At 48.1% G+C, this 14,605-nt stretch overlaps 1 protein-coding gene across 3 annotated transcripts; it reads left to right on the forward strand.

The window, feature by feature from the left end:
* Positions 1–542: 542 nt before the first annotated feature.
* On the forward strand, positions 543–14,107 carry Dyrk2 (dual specificity tyrosine phosphorylation regulated kinase 2). Of its 3 annotated transcripts, none has more exons than XM_075954759.1 (3): positions 547–1,019; positions 1,446–1,594; positions 8,419–14,107. In XM_075954759.1, the coding sequence occupies exons 1-3, from the start codon at positions 971–973 to the stop codon at positions 10,024–10,026; spliced, it is 1,806 nt and encodes a 601-aa protein (XP_075810874.1). In that variant the 5' UTR covers positions 547–970; the 3' UTR covers positions 10,027–14,107. The 3 variants fall into 3 exon arrangements, with proteins under 3 accessions (XP_075810875.1, XP_075810874.1, XP_075810876.1); XM_075954761.1 differs by lacking the exon at positions 547–1,019 and adding an exon at positions 4,504–4,589 and having other exon boundaries at positions 1,475–1,594; XM_075954760.1 differs by lacking the exon at positions 1,446–1,594 and having other exon boundaries at positions 543–1,019.
* Positions 14,108–14,605: the final 498 nt, after the last annotated feature.

Consider the following 14,605-nt stretch of genomic DNA (forward strand, 5'->3'; position numbering starts at 1 on the left):
GTGGCCCAGCGGGAGGTGGCAGGGCAGCCCCTTCCTTCGTCCATGCTTGGGTCACCAGGCTCAGCCGCAGTCCCTCCTCAGGGCCTGACTTTCCGAGGTGACCCTTATACAACTAAGTTCTCTCCATGATTAAATGGGGGAGAGGGGATAACGGAGGCGCCGGGACGGGGGCCGCGGGGTGGGGGCACAGTATTGTCTGGGAGCAGCCTTTAGGAGCGGTGTTTAGGGGCGTGATGGGAGAAGGAGGGATCTCTGCAGCAATTTCGGGAGGAGGCTGGCCGCGGTAGGTTGCGCGGCAGTGCGGGGAGGGGCGTCGCAGGGACACGGGGGACCCGGGGAGCGGGCAGATGGCCGCAGGGGAGGCGGAGGGCGAGCCGGAGCCGCAGTTTTCCCGGGAGCGGAGGGCGGCTCTGCGGAAGATCGGAGGGGGAGGGACTCCCGGGGTGGCGGGTGGGGGTGGGGTGGCAGCGAGCCTGTGTGGCTGGGGCCGGGGGAGTCCGGGGCGGGGCCTCGTCGGGGGCGGGGCTGGCCTTCTCGGGAGCGAGCCGCGGGTGCGAGCGTGTGTGCGAGTGTGCGCGGACGCGCGCGGGCCCGGGAGGAGGCTCCCGAGTGAGTGGGTCCCGGCGGCCGCAGCCTGCTCCCCGCGGCCCCGATGTGAGGGAATCGGGGAGGCCAGCGGTGCGGCAGGGGAGGGCGAGGCATGTGCATGGGCCGGGGGGTACAGCAGCCGCCCGAGGACGAGGGGGACGGCGGCGGCGAGGAGGAGAGCGGGGGGCTCGCGGCGGCGGGCCCTGGCCGAGGGGATGCAACGGACTGTGTGTGTCTGGCTGTAGCGGGCGCGAGGAGGAAACAAGGCGCGGGGGACCCGCGTGAGGGGCGACCAGGAGGCGGCGGCGGCGGCGGCGGCGACGAGTAGCGGCGGGACCGGCGGCGAGGGCAGCCCTGCCATGCACGTTCCTTTCCCGCGGCCATGTTAACCAGGAAACCTTCAGCCGCCGCTCCTGCCGCCTACCCGACCGGTAAGAGCTCCCGGACCTTGTCAGCGACGCTGGGCACGGGCGGTGCGCGTGGGTTTCCAGGGATCCCAGGATCCGGCAGGTTGGGCAAGGGGCGTCCGGAGCGCGGCCCGGTCGGTCGCTGCGCCCTTTCGGTGGCCCACCCTTTTCTCCCCCGGCCCGGCGACGTGGGCCACGGATCTCTGGCTCAGCGCTGCTCCCAGCCGGGTCGCGAACTTAACTTTGCAGCTGGCGGCTGCGCGCGGGGGAGCAGCGTCCCGACCCCCCTCGTTTCCCGCACGCCGCCGGCATTTCCCGGGCCGGGTGTCTCCTGCCATCTTTTCCTGGGAAGAGGGTGCTCGCTGGCCACCGGGGCGGGGGCGGGGGTCTGGGTGGCTCTCTTCTCCCCACCCTGACCCTCTTTTGTCTCCTCCCGCGCGTGGCTCCCAGGCCGAGGAGGGGACACCGCCGTTCGCCAGCTTCAGGCTTCCCCGGGGATCGGCGCCGGGGCTCCCCGAAGCGGAGTGGGGACCGGCCCACCCTCTCCCATCGCCCTGCCGCCTCTCCGGGCCAGCAACGCTGCCACCGCAGCCCACACGGTGAGATCCCGCTCCGGGAGGGCAGCAGGCAGACCCTGGGCTTGTGGGGTCCTAACTGTGGGAAGAGAGGGCCGAGTGCTCCACGCCCCTGGCAGGCGCCTGTCTTCGACGCCGCCCTATGGAACTTGGGCGAGCCCGGTGCTGATGCCACAAAGGAGATTCGTGGCTTGGGCCCCTCGCTTCCCTCTGGAGCCCGCCCACCCCAGAGCTCCTTTTCCTGGGAACTTCCTCCTTGCGGCTTTCCTCCCCCCCTCTTTTTTTCATCTCTGCTTCCCAGAGCTCCCTTCCCCCGACCCGGTAAACATCTCCTCCCAACCCCAGGGGTAGTGGATATTTATAGAAACATATGTGTTAGGGGACAGCTAGGCCACCCTGCCCGGAAAATCGATCCCCCAAAGAGCCTCCGAGGCCTGGCTCCAGCCAGCAGGGAGCACCCGCCAATTGTCCCCCGCGTGTGTAAGCATGTTTTATGAGAGCTACAGGTTTGAGCACAGCAGAAATTGTAATTAACATTAACAAAAATAAGAACCACAGTAGTAGTCAAAACAAAACAACCCACCTCTGCAGTATTCTCTATATGGATATTACTCAAAAGGAAAAGGTCAGCTTTGCCTTGTAGGTGGCAAGGGAAGGGCACCTGACAAGGGCTGTGGTCCCTGAGGCCCTGTGGGGAAGGAGAGCCGAGTCTGAGATCGGTGGCTGCAGAGACTGGCAAGCTGGATTCGACTTCAGCATGTACCTTTTCTCAGTGCCCAGCGATGGCCTTTGGATGGTGACCTCAAGTCTAGAGGAGGTGTGCGCTTGGAGAAGGTGACGGTTTCAAAGATCTCTTTCCCAAAGACTCTTAGGGAGTGCGAGCACCCTAGGATGGTTCTGTGTGAGGTTGCATGCAGGGCATACGATTTTGTTGCTAAGTGAAAGTTGCTTGAAAGCACCATTTGTGACCTGCTGGGAGTATCTCTGGGGGTCATGTGTGTGACTGAAACTTGTTTGTTATGGAAGACTTGAAGAAAGGAAAGACTTCAGTTGTCATTGGAGCCATGGAAGAGCAGTAGACCAATTTTACAGAAGACGTTTTGCTGTTCTCATTTGGTTTGTCTCAGTGTGTCTATCCTAGGGGCTGGGGATTCATTACACACAGGTAGGAAGGATGTTATTGTGATAGGGGCTCCTAGTCAGGAACCCACCACCATTGGTTTTAGAGGTTTAGCTTTTCTGTTGTTTTGACTGGTTTAGAATCATCTGACAGTTTGGGAAATACAACATCCATTTTTCTCCCCCAGCATGTTGATGTGATCATGTGACATGGATGTGAACTGGAAAAGATGACTTGGTTTTCATCTGATTCCCAGTTTTGTTTAAGGGTGACCTTTACCTGGTCAGAACTTCCTTGCAATTGAAATATGTATTAAAATGGGAGAAGAAAAAATTGCCAGGAACACAGAAGGCTGTGGAGCACCAGAAAGGAGAAGATGGGAAGGTATTTCCCTGGAGAGATGCTGGTGTTTTGCTGGGGCCTGTGTGTGTGTGTGTGTGTGTGTGTGTGTGTGTGTGTGTGTGTTGGGCTGTTCTTAACTGAAGGGTACATTTCAGTTGATCTGACTGTGCTTGGTTCTGAAAGTGAGGCTTTGTGTTTCCAATGTTGTTAGTTTTGAGTTGGTTTGTGTAACAATACGGGTTCCCCAGATCAAGGCCAGTCAGGAGGCTACAGACTCCACAGGTTAACTGAGCTGTAATGCGCTCCTTGGGGCTAGTTCTGGAAACCAGTATGAGCTTTGTCTTAAATCCTAGAGCCTTTGCAGACTTCTATTCCCATGCGGTCCACATTCTCAGGAGTGTTTACATGTTTACATGTGCATTGGAAAGAACTGCTGTGGAATGAGGAGAGAAAGGGTACTCACTGAAAAATGGCCTTTTCCAGGAGTTTTCCTCATTTTGCCCCCAAACACATGACAGAGTCAGGAGCTTTGGAATTTTCCATGTTCGTTTGTTTTCTACTTTTTGAGTGACTTTTATACTGTGGTAATTTCGTTTAGGTCAATTTGTCCTAAAAGTAAAACCAATAAGTATCCTTCTCGTTAATTTTTTTTTTAAATAACAGTATGTGGGAGAAAACAAAATAATTTTAAATCTTTTCATTTCTATAAATTCCTAAGTACTGGTCTATATTTTTATAACTTTGATTCTTTAAATCACTCATCAATGATTCTTTTTAAACTCCTCAACATTATTTCCATAACAACCCCCAATATTTCTAAGATGACTTTGGGAGGTCTTAAAATACCCACCCAGAAGTCACCATCCACGGAAGCATGTGTTTCTTGTCGTTTTGGTATTGCAAGAGAAAAGGCTCTACAGACTTCTTAGACTTCTGTTCATACAGAATTTTCAGTACTAAAATATCTCATGATTAGAAGAGTAGTTTGGAGGTCTCTCCACTTTAACACATCCAGTTGTGAGTATTTAAACCAGTGCCCGCATTTCTGCTTGTATTCTTCTTTGTTTTTGTGACATGTTATATACTACGTTAGCAAATAGGCCCGGTGCAGGGTTTCTGACCTCAAAAGGCTGAAGTGGGAGGGAAGGGTTTGCAGTGTCCTTGAGGCTCTGATATGGTCCTAGCAGATCTGGCTTTTCTGGGTACTCCTCCCAGTATGTATCGGTTTTGTGCTTGTGACTTCAGAGTCCTGCACAGTTGGGGACCCTCAATCCTTTTTTTAACTGGAACTGCAAGTAAATATCTTTTAACTCCTGGAATGTGTAAGACTCTTGGGTGTTGCAAAATATCTTCTATGGGTACTTTTGAACCAGCGATCCTTTGCTTTGGAGGCCCGGCAGGATCTTGTGACTTGAGTCTCTTGGGATATTTCCCAACTCCCTCAGTGTTGACTTCATGTTTTCTTTTGAAGATGCAAACACTATGGCTGAAGAATGACTTCAAGAGCCATTTCTTGGCGTGCGTGCACCTATTCAAGAGATAGCCAGTACTTACTGTGTATGTACCTGAGTTTATGTTAATGGGGACTTAAAAAAAGTGACCACCCTCCCCACCCCATAATTTTTTGTAGCGCATTAATGATGAAACGGGTTACTGTAGGTGGCGAGGGGGCTTAGTAGATTCTGGGCATTGAGAGTGTGAGTAGGAGCTTGTCATCTGAACAGTGGAAGGAAGGGGCTCGGAAGCAGCATCAGAGAAGGGTAGTAGTAGGAGCTGCCACTTGCTAAGTACTGTGCCCCAGACTTCACACACACACACACACACACACGCACACACGCACACAAGCACACATGCACACACACACCATCTCTACTCTCCCTGGTAGCCCTAGAGAGGTAGCACAGAACCTTTCTGGGGCAAGGCACACAGGGACGCTGCAGTTCAGAGAGATAAGGTAAATTACCCAAGGTCACACAGTGACTGGCTGAGCCTGATTTGTTTCCCGTGTGAAAAATATCTGGGCTCTTATAAAACTGATTTCACCCACAAGAGGAGTGTGAACAGGCAAATATCCCTGGGTCCTGGGGGTTTGGCCCTGTTCCTCTTAGGGGAATGCTCTCCTACATATGGTGAGATGTGGTCTCATTACATCGTAGTAGCAGGATTATCAGGGGTAGTGGGCTGTAGCTGTGGGCCACAAGCAAGAGCAGTCTCAGATGGGCAGCGCTGACTCAGGAAAGCGCTGTAGAGAAAGATTTGAGGCGTTTAGGCTACTGTGTGTGTGTGTGTGCGCGCGCGTGTGCGCGTGTGTCTGTGTCTGAGTCGGTCTGCATATCTGCCTCAGTTGTCACAGGGACAAACAGCAGTATACAGTGAAATGTAAGCGATAGAAAGGGCAGAAGTGAATGGGCACAGAAGACTTCATGATAGTGTGGGAAGGGGGCAGGTGCTGAGTGTTCTCCAGGTATATACACTGATATTCAGCCAGAGCAATTATTTGCAAAGAGGAGGTTTTCTTTTTTTTTCTTTCCTTTTTTTTTTTAAGTTGAGGATTATGATAGCAAGAAAACATTTGCCTTCATAAAGAAAAGCTTTGAGTTTGTTTGTTCGAGTGGCCTGTGGGAGTGGAAACTCATTGGCATTTGGGCAATGGGGCTTGAGTCCAGGAGGCATGGACGGGCAAGTCTGCAAGAGGACACAGGAGGGACAGCAGCCAATAGTGGGTGCTCCACCACACTGGCTGTGGGCCCACCTATCAGCCAGCCGTTATAGCTGCCACTGCCGCAGGAGACCAAGGGAAGACAGTTGGAAGTGAGGTGGTGGGCAAGTCTGTCGTTCTAGTCACTAAAATATTTGACACAATACTGTGCTTTATACAAAAATGGATTGCAATATCCTAAATTCTCGATGCTCAGAATGTTTTTTCTTATTTATTTTTATTTATTTTTACTTAAAAATTTCCACCTCCTCTCCTCCTCCCATTTCCCTCCCCCTCCCCCTCCCCCAGAAAGTTTTATTGTGCTAACATTTTAGGAATCCCAAGGTTGATTTTTGTCCTAAGTGTGCTTCATGAGTTGTGTAGATGTGGGTAACCTTTACTCTTCTGAAATACCATATCCCCCTCCCCCCGATCTTACCCTGAAGAGAGAGTTCAAATCTGGAGTCCTTTCATTGCTAGTGTGTGAAAGGTGACAGAGGAAAAGCAGGCATGGAGTGCATGAGGCTTTGAAAGAAAAACAGTGGATAGATGAGGGCCCAGTGGAGCGCTTAACCGCATAGCTCTTGAGAGGTGGGCGGTGCGCGTGCGTGCGTGCGTGCGTGCGTGTGTGTGTGTGTGTGTGTGTGTGTGTGTTTACATTGATTTTTTTTCTTTTCCCAGAGATAGCTTTTGCTAGCAAGTTCTTGCCTAACTGGCATCTTAAAAATATGGGAAAGCGAAGGAAAGGACAGAGAAAAGGGGAGGAAGGAGAGAGGGAAAGAGGAATAAGCAAGTTGGTGTCACTTTTATGTAAGCTCAAGGCTTTCCTAATGGTTTTGATGGACTGCCTTGCTTCTGAAGTAGAAAAAGATGCCAACCTTAGTGGAATATGAAGTCATCTTACATGGACGTATCATCTTTGCATTCAGTAAGAGAAATCTGCTACAAGTCTCTCTGAAAATAAAATTTTTGATCTTGCGATATCATAGTCAGGCCCATTCTGGCCTCTTTCTGTTTTAGAAGTGAGCAGAGCCTCCTCCATAAATGGCCATAATGCTTGCTGCTTTTCAGTTAAAAAAAAAAAAGGTGAACATCATCGTCTGCTAGAAAGGAAGGTTTGAAATCTCATTTTATAATCCAGGTGTTCCCAAAGCATTTCTTGACTCGCTACGCTGCTCTCCAGTGCTTCTTCCTTTCAGGAGTGCGAATCCCCCAAAGAGGGGACTTAACAGGGATGCAGAGGACTCGTCTTACTGTCGATCCCAGTGGGCAGAGTTCGGCCACTTTGGAGTTACTCCCTCATTAATACTGGTTGAAGGATTGAGGTGGATTATGATGACAAGCCGTTTCTTTGAGACCTCAAGGAAAAATTTCCCCAGAAGACTGCTTGAAGGAAATCCCAAGCCGATGCAGGGTGGGAGAATGGGGGCTCTGCCTTTGCCCTGTCAGTTTTGTTTAGACAGGACTATTCTGGGATGGCATGTGTGCCAGAAATAGAAATTGCCAGTTTGTATTTGTATTGGTTACTGTTTCCCTTGCTCTGAGCAAATACTTGTCGTGAGCCAACTTAAAGGAGGAAGAGTGTATTTTGGCTGACAATTTAAGAAGGGCTACTCTGTCATGGCAGTGAGCAGGGTAGATTAGGGATTACATTGCCTCTGCAGGGAGGAAGCCCAGGGAGGGGAGCGCTGGGGCTTGGCTCACTTTTTTCTTCAGCCTGGGATCCCAGCCCACCAAATACAGGCTGGATCTTCCCACCCCAGCTTCCCCAGGCTAGAAACTCTAGGGGCCGTGCTCAGTGGTGTGCCTCCTGTGGCATCTGGATCCTGTCGAGGTGCAGAATTAGCATCATGTTATCCCTTATTGAGAGGCTGAGTGTCTCAGCAGCCTGTAGAGATAGAAATACATGCGTGGATACTGAGTCATGGACCAGAGGCCCAAACTGAATGGAAGTTGCTCAACTTGTTGGGCAGAATGACCTTAACTGATTAAAGTCAGTGACACCCAGAAACTTGAGGCTTGCATGGGAACTAGGCACACATGTCCACGTGAGACTCTGTGTAGAAGCATATTTTGTTGGTTACCGTGTGCGTTCCCAGGTTAATTAGACCTTCCAGGGAATAAGGAAATACACAGAGTTTCTGGAGGAGGTCTCCATACGCGAGGGAGTGCTGGACAAAGGTGCTTCCCCATCTTCATATAAATAAAGAGTGCCTCGTGAAACGAGGGAGGTCCCGTGACCCGGGTGTGGGCTGCAGTACGGGTGACACTTGTTTGTGCCTCACCTGCCTCATTTCCAGATCAGATATGGCTTAAAACACCTGCCACGTGCCAGGCCGCCTGTTTAACGCTAGGTGCAGAATGGTAATAGGGAGGCCTGATCCCTGCCGCCAGGCTGTGCGCCTGCTGCATTTCTGGAGCTGTCTGTCCTGTGTTTCCTAACCCTGCCCATCCTGTGGTCCTCCTTCTTCTTCACTGTCTCGCCTGTAAGCATCCCGTTCATTCCCTCTGCTGGTGTGTGCACGGGAACATCTTGGGTTCACAGCACTTCCCATGTAGTAGTAAAACCGATTGTGGCTGTGGGTTCATACCCAACTGGGAGTCCGGTAATGAGGACAGATTTCAAAGATTCCGTTTGGAGAGAAGGGCCCCTTCCTTGTATGTTGATGCTTCTCGTCTGAATTCCAGATTGGCGGCGGGAGGCACACCATGAATGACCACCTCCACATCAGCAGCCACAGCCACGGGCAGATGCAGGTTCAGCAGCTGTTTGAGGATAACAGTAACAAGAGGGCAGTGCTTACCACGCAGCCAAATGGGCTTACGACAGTGGGCAAGACAGGCTTACCTGTGGTGCCAGAGCGGCAGCTGGACGGCGTTCACAGACGGCAGGGGAGTTCCACCTCTCTCAAGTCCATGGAAAGCATGGGCAAAGTGAAAGCCACCCCCATGACGCCCGAACAAGCGATGAAGCAATACATGCAAAAACTCACGGCCTTTGAACACCATGAGATCTTTAGCTACCCTGAAATATATTTCTTGGGTCCAAATGCTAAGAAGCGCCAAGGCATGACAGGTGGACCTAACAACGGTGGTTATGATGATGACCAGGGATCATATGTGCAGGTGCCCCATGATCATGTGGCTTACAGGTACGAGGTCCTCAAGGTCATTGGGAAGGGAAGCTTTGGGCAGGTGGTCAAGGCCTATGACCACAAAGTCCACCAGCATGTGGCCCTGAAGATGGTGCGCAACGAGAAGCGCTTCCACCGGCAGGCGGCGGAGGAGATCCGCATCCTGGAGCACCTACGGAAACAGGATAAGGACAACACCATGAACGTCATCCACATGCTGGAGAATTTTACTTTCCGCAACCACATCTGCATGACGTTTGAGTTGCTGAGCATGAACCTCTACGAGCTCATCAAGAAGAATAAGTTCCAGGGCTTCAGCCTGCCTCTGGTGCGCAAGTTTGCTCACTCGATTCTGCAATGCTTGGATGCGCTGCACAAAAACAGAATAATCCACTGTGACCTTAAGCCCGAGAACATTTTGTTAAAGCAGCAGGGTAGAAGCAGTATTAAGGTGATTGACTTCGGCTCCAGTTGTTATGAGCACCAGCGTGTTTACACGTACATCCAGTCGCGCTTTTACCGGGCTCCGGAAGTGATCCTTGGAGCCAGGTATGGCATGCCCATTGATATGTGGAGCCTGGGTTGCATCCTTGCGGAACTCCTGACGGGTTACCCCCTCTTGCCTGGGGAGGATGAAGGGGACCAGCTAGCTTGTATGATTGAACTTTTGGGCATGCCCTCCCAGAAACTCCTGGATGCTTCCAAACGAGCCAAGAATTTCGTGAGCTCCAAGGGTTACCCCCGCTACTGCACCATCACGACTCTTTCAGATGGCTCCGTGGTCCTCAATGGAGGCCGATCCCGGAGAGGGAAACTGAGGGGTCCGCCAGAGAGCAGAGAGTGGGGGAACGCACTGAAGGGATGCGATGATCCTCTTTTCCTTGACTTCTTAAAACAGTGTTTGGAGTGGGATCCCGCAGTCCGCATGACCCCGGGCCAGGCTCTGCGGCACCCGTGGCTCAGGAGGCGCTTGCCAAAGCCTCCGACAGGGGAGAAGACTGCGGTGAAGAGGGTCACGGACAGCACTGGTGCTATCACGTCGATTTCCAAGTTACCTCCACCTTCCAGCTCAGCTTCCAAGCTGAGGACTAATTTGGCACAGATGACAGATGCCAATGGGAATATTCAGCAGAGGACAGTGTTGCCAAAACTCGTTAGCTGAGCTCCAGTCCCCTAATGCTGGCAAGCTGAAAAATGCGTTATAGCTGAGCCTTATTGGGTTGAAAAGTGTAGCTCAGACCTGTTTTTATTTGCTCAAAAAACTCGACTCATTTGTATCTTTTCAGCACTTGATGTAAGACAGTTTGTTTTGTTTTTATAAAATACATGGGGACAATGCTTTAAGTTTTTATACTTTCTCAAACTGTTTTTTTCCCCCTTCCTTGTGTTCTAAAAGTAAGATGAGCCTTACTGTATTTCGTGTGGCTGAGTGATCATCATATCAGTGGCAGGCCATTGGTTTTTTTCATGACTGCCACACATTTACAGATTGGTCAAACACATTCACGATGTTTTCATGGTTCGTCCTCTATGCTCCCCAGGGAGGTGGCCCCCAGGGACCCTCCTTCTCTCTTCGTGCTCCGGGTTCACACAGGAGCTGCACACCCTGCTTCCAAATTCTGTAAATTAACCTGGGTCAGAGCGGAAGTGGAAGAAGGGTCAGTGTGAAAATCTCTAGGAAAAGCTGCACTTTAGAGATTGTCTTTTTTTCTTATGGTGTATTCAGACAATTACAAGCTAGATTGCCCAGGTTTCAACTGCCCACTTAACATTCTGACGTTCTGCAGCCACCAGGCAATGTTTAGTAGCTAAGTAGAAATTGAGATGTGCGAATTCCTCCCAAGGCTCTGGGAAGATGGCAAGCTGTCATAATCAGGAAGCCGCCTGGTTTTGGAATTGGTTTTTCACCTAATTTTAGGACATTTCCCCACTGTTCCCTGTTTCCCTTTCTCTTGTCTCCGTCCTCTTTTTTCACACATCTGTCGCTTGCATTTAGTGCATCCTTTCCCTCCAGCTGTCTATCCCGGACTGTTAACGCAGAGAGCCATTTCAGCTGCTATTATGTCCCGAGTTTCATGCCTCAGTTTCCAAAAGAACATCGGCCTAGCTACCTAAGGGGGATTTCCATAGTTCCAAAGAAGGTTTAGCCGGCTGGACTGAGTTCACACTTGTAGGCGTCGCTGAGGTTCCCTCAGCCTGGGAAAACATCAGTCAACTCTCCTTAGAAAGCAAAAGGGTTGAAAATCCTCTTGGCAAAGAGAAGTCACTGTGGCCATTCAGTTGGGCCAGTTTTAACAACACATTGAAGGGAGGAGAAATTCAATCTTGAGTTAAATGGTTTGACTTATTCTTTGATTTGTTAGAAGAGCCATGGAAACTGCATCCCTCTGTTTACTTACTTTCTTTTTGGATTGCACTGAGTGTTTTTGCGGGGATGACACTTTACCTGGAAGAGTAACTGAGAGTGAGGTAAAAGAATATTTTCTTCTCTGAATAATAATTATTTTCACAGTGAAAATTTCAGTATTTTATCACTAAATGATGAACAGTGATATATATCAATTTCAAGGCACGTGAAAAGAATTTTTTTAGTATGTGCAATTTAATAGAGAAAGATTTCTGCCTGTTTGGACAGTAGGTTTTGGATAGTAAAAATTAGGATAAATAATCTTTTATATGCACAGATATTATTGTATTGCCTGTAAATCGATTTACAAGTACTTAAAGCATGGTCCCCAGTGAGGCCAAGAAAGTTTCCGGTTAAGTTTTGTTTTTTGTTTGTTTGTTTTTTTAATTCTATGTTTTCTCTTATTTAAAAAAAAATCAAAAGCAAAAACAAAAAACAAAACAAAACAAAAAACCAAAAAAAAAAAACCCCACAAACAAACAGAAAGTCATTTTGAATAAAACGTTTTTCTTATCTTGAGGCTTTGCCAGTTGATGGTGGAAAACTATGCTCAGGAATTATTTCAAGTATTTGCCAAAAATCAGTAATAAGATTAGCTATTAATAAGTTAGCGATATCGCTGTTTGCTTTACTATTTAAGGATGCCATTGATAGATTAATTTGTCCCTTCTGTACTTAGCAATGATAGCTTGTTTCCCTAGTTGGATTCTTTAGCATATTCTACACATTTCTGTGTAATCTGTGAAGTGCAATACTACGTCAGTAAGTTACATTTTAGATGATGCTCATGTGACAGGACCCCCAATCAGTGGCTTATAGGACTTAAAATTTTGTGTATTTATTTTTAAAACATTGGCTGAAAGGCATGAGAAATACAGGATTTGGTCTGGGGACTTTTGGAAAACAATGAGTCTCTTAGTGATGATCAGTGTCTTCAGGTGACTAAAATCAATTTAAAATCTACAAAAGCTGCTCTCCCTTCCCAAGGCTCCTGCTTTGCTCCCACTCCCACCTAGTTTGAGCCTGAGCCTGCTGCTACCAACTCCCCGATAACACAGCTATACTCGCAGCAGTTTAGACGTGGATTAAAATTGCTTGTCTGTTTCCCCCACCACACAAAACTGGTTCTTCTGATGCCAGCAGAACATTTGTGATGAGCTTTATCCACAAATGCAACCGGAAACTTTGAAGCCAAACTATGATGTGCTATGGGGCTTTTCCTTCCTTCCTTCCTTCCTTCCTTCCTTCCTTCCTTCCTTCCTTCCTTCCTTCCTTTCTTCTTTTCTCTCTTTTTTCTTCCCCCAACCACATGAAATTTCTTTTATTCACGAAAGCCACCATGTTTCAACATTTACTGATACAGCTGCTTTGAGAAAATCCTATTTAATTATTGTGTCTAAAACGAAACTGTTGCCTCTTGGGGATCTTAAAACCTAAATAAAGGGCTCTGATAGGCTTCTAGGAGTTGGCTTGGAAGCGGTCCTTGGGCTCACAGGTTACCATTGTCTAGGGAGGTCTGAGCTGTTTTCAGGTTTAGGAATAGCACAGTGTCGTCTTGTCTTCGGTTGCAGTCTCATTTGGCTCCGTCTCTTGCACAACCAGAGTTCTTAGCACAACAGTGGAACACTGAGTGATGCAAGGCAGTGTAGATTAACATCTTACAGGAGAAATTGTGCCCTTAGTGTTAACGATGTGCCTTTTGTTCTGAATGCCATGTTGTAGGGCATGCATCTTTTGGCCTCTTTAACTCTTTGAACTAGAGGTAGTAATGATGGAAGCCACCTCTGCAAAGATAACATCTGTCTTAAATATCTAGATTTATAGGCCTTAATAGAAACCATAAGGCGTGAATCGTCCTTGGGCGCTGAGCAAGATAACCATCGGTTAGTTACATCAGGAATCCCTGTGTTTAAAGGGTTAAAGATGGTCTTTGTTGTATCTGAACATCAGACTGATTTTTTAAATGATATTTTTTTGTTATGCTAACACTAGACAAAAATCAACTGTATTTGTAAAAATTTACCTCAAACCTTTTATTTTATAGTGTGATTAATCCCAGGGCATTTGGTATGAACCAAAGTGCATTCCTTTTTTTATGTGCCTGGCTCTAGTGAGGATGGCCAGGGATTTTTACAATTTGGGTGCAAGGCACTTAAGCCACTTTTAAACTTACTGGGTGGTGTGGAGTCATGTCAAGTGGCCCCATCAGAATGTTAAAAACACTTTAGGCATCGGTAGCATTGGGCCATATTGGAATCTTAAAAAGCATGAATTATTTTAAAGAGAACATTCATTTTTGTAATTTTTTTCATCAAGACTATTTCTGGTAAGCAGAAGATTTTTAAAATACAAACCAACTGATTTGGCTGGTGAAGGTTTTAATATTGCCCAACACAATGCTGTGGTAGCGTTTAGAAGCAAAAGTATTTGTGGACTCTGTTTTTAGGGGCTGTGCATCTCTGATATGGACACATATAATCCATTGTAATTATACCCAGCTCAACTGGTACAGTTATGTCTAGGCCGTGGCTTGGGTTTTTATCGAGCAACACCTTAGACACGTGACTGTCATCATGCTGCAACTGTGTGTACTGAACATATGTGAAAATGGTTGAATGTGGACTGTGTATATATGTATGTACAAACTTCTGTGAGATGCTGCTGTCGCCACTTGACATGAAAGTGTTCTAGTGGGTTGGAATCCTAGTGGCCAGTTCTATGATACTGTATGTATTGTACAGCTGATGACGGGGTAAGACTGTTTAGTGAAATTTGTTAAATTTTATTGTTGTGGCCAGAGATAATTTCAGAATAAAATTTTAATGTCCTACCTTAACTTTTTTCTCCCCTTTTCTAACTAATTTAACTTCTCATCTATTTCTGGTATGGTCGCCCCTGGTTTGTTAAACCTGGAGAGACCTTGGACTGTCAGTGGCTCGAGATGGTGAAACGGTCCATTCTGCTCCTTCGTTCGCCAACCGTGACTTATTTCTTCTTTATAAATATGCAAATTCTGAGTTTTTTTTTAAATGAGGTTTTAGGGAAAAAACTTCTACTAAATCTGAGCTCTCAAGACATTCTGCTTATCTGCCGTAATTTTGTGTTTGTTTTTCTTTATGTGGTATCTGTCACATTCTATACTTGCCAGAGCCTCAAGTCTTTTTCTCCTTCGAGCTTGCTGTCAGCTCTTCCCCAGAAGTCATCATTTTGTCCAGTGTACACTTCTGGTCTGTTATCCCAAGATGCTCTTGGGTCTACCCCGGGCCTTCCGGTGTGCATGCTTTTGCTGTTTTTATCTGTGGTATTCTCTTTGGATTTTTACATTTTGGAGTGT

The sequence above is a fragment of the Microtus pennsylvanicus genome, chromosome 20 (assembly GCF_037038515.1).
Source record: "Microtus pennsylvanicus isolate mMicPen1 chromosome 20, mMicPen1.hap1, whole genome shotgun sequence".
In the NCBI taxonomy this organism is placed as follows: domain Eukaryota; kingdom Metazoa; phylum Chordata; class Mammalia; order Rodentia; family Cricetidae; genus Microtus; species Microtus pennsylvanicus.

Excerpts from the sequence above, each read along its gene's own strand:
- Dyrk2 (XM_075954759.1), top strand. The coding sequence starts at position 971 with ATGTTAACCAGGAAACCTTCAGCCGCCGCTCCTGCCGCCTACCCGACC. Across the intron at positions 1,020-1,445 it reads TCCTGCCGCCTACCCGACCG|GCCGAGGAGGGGACACCGCC; the intron begins GTAAGAGCTCCC and ends CGTGGCTCCCAG. Across the intron at positions 1,595-8,418 it reads CTGCCACCGCAGCCCACACG|ATTGGCGGCGGGAGGCACAC; the intron begins GTGAGATCCCGC and ends TCTGAATTCCAG.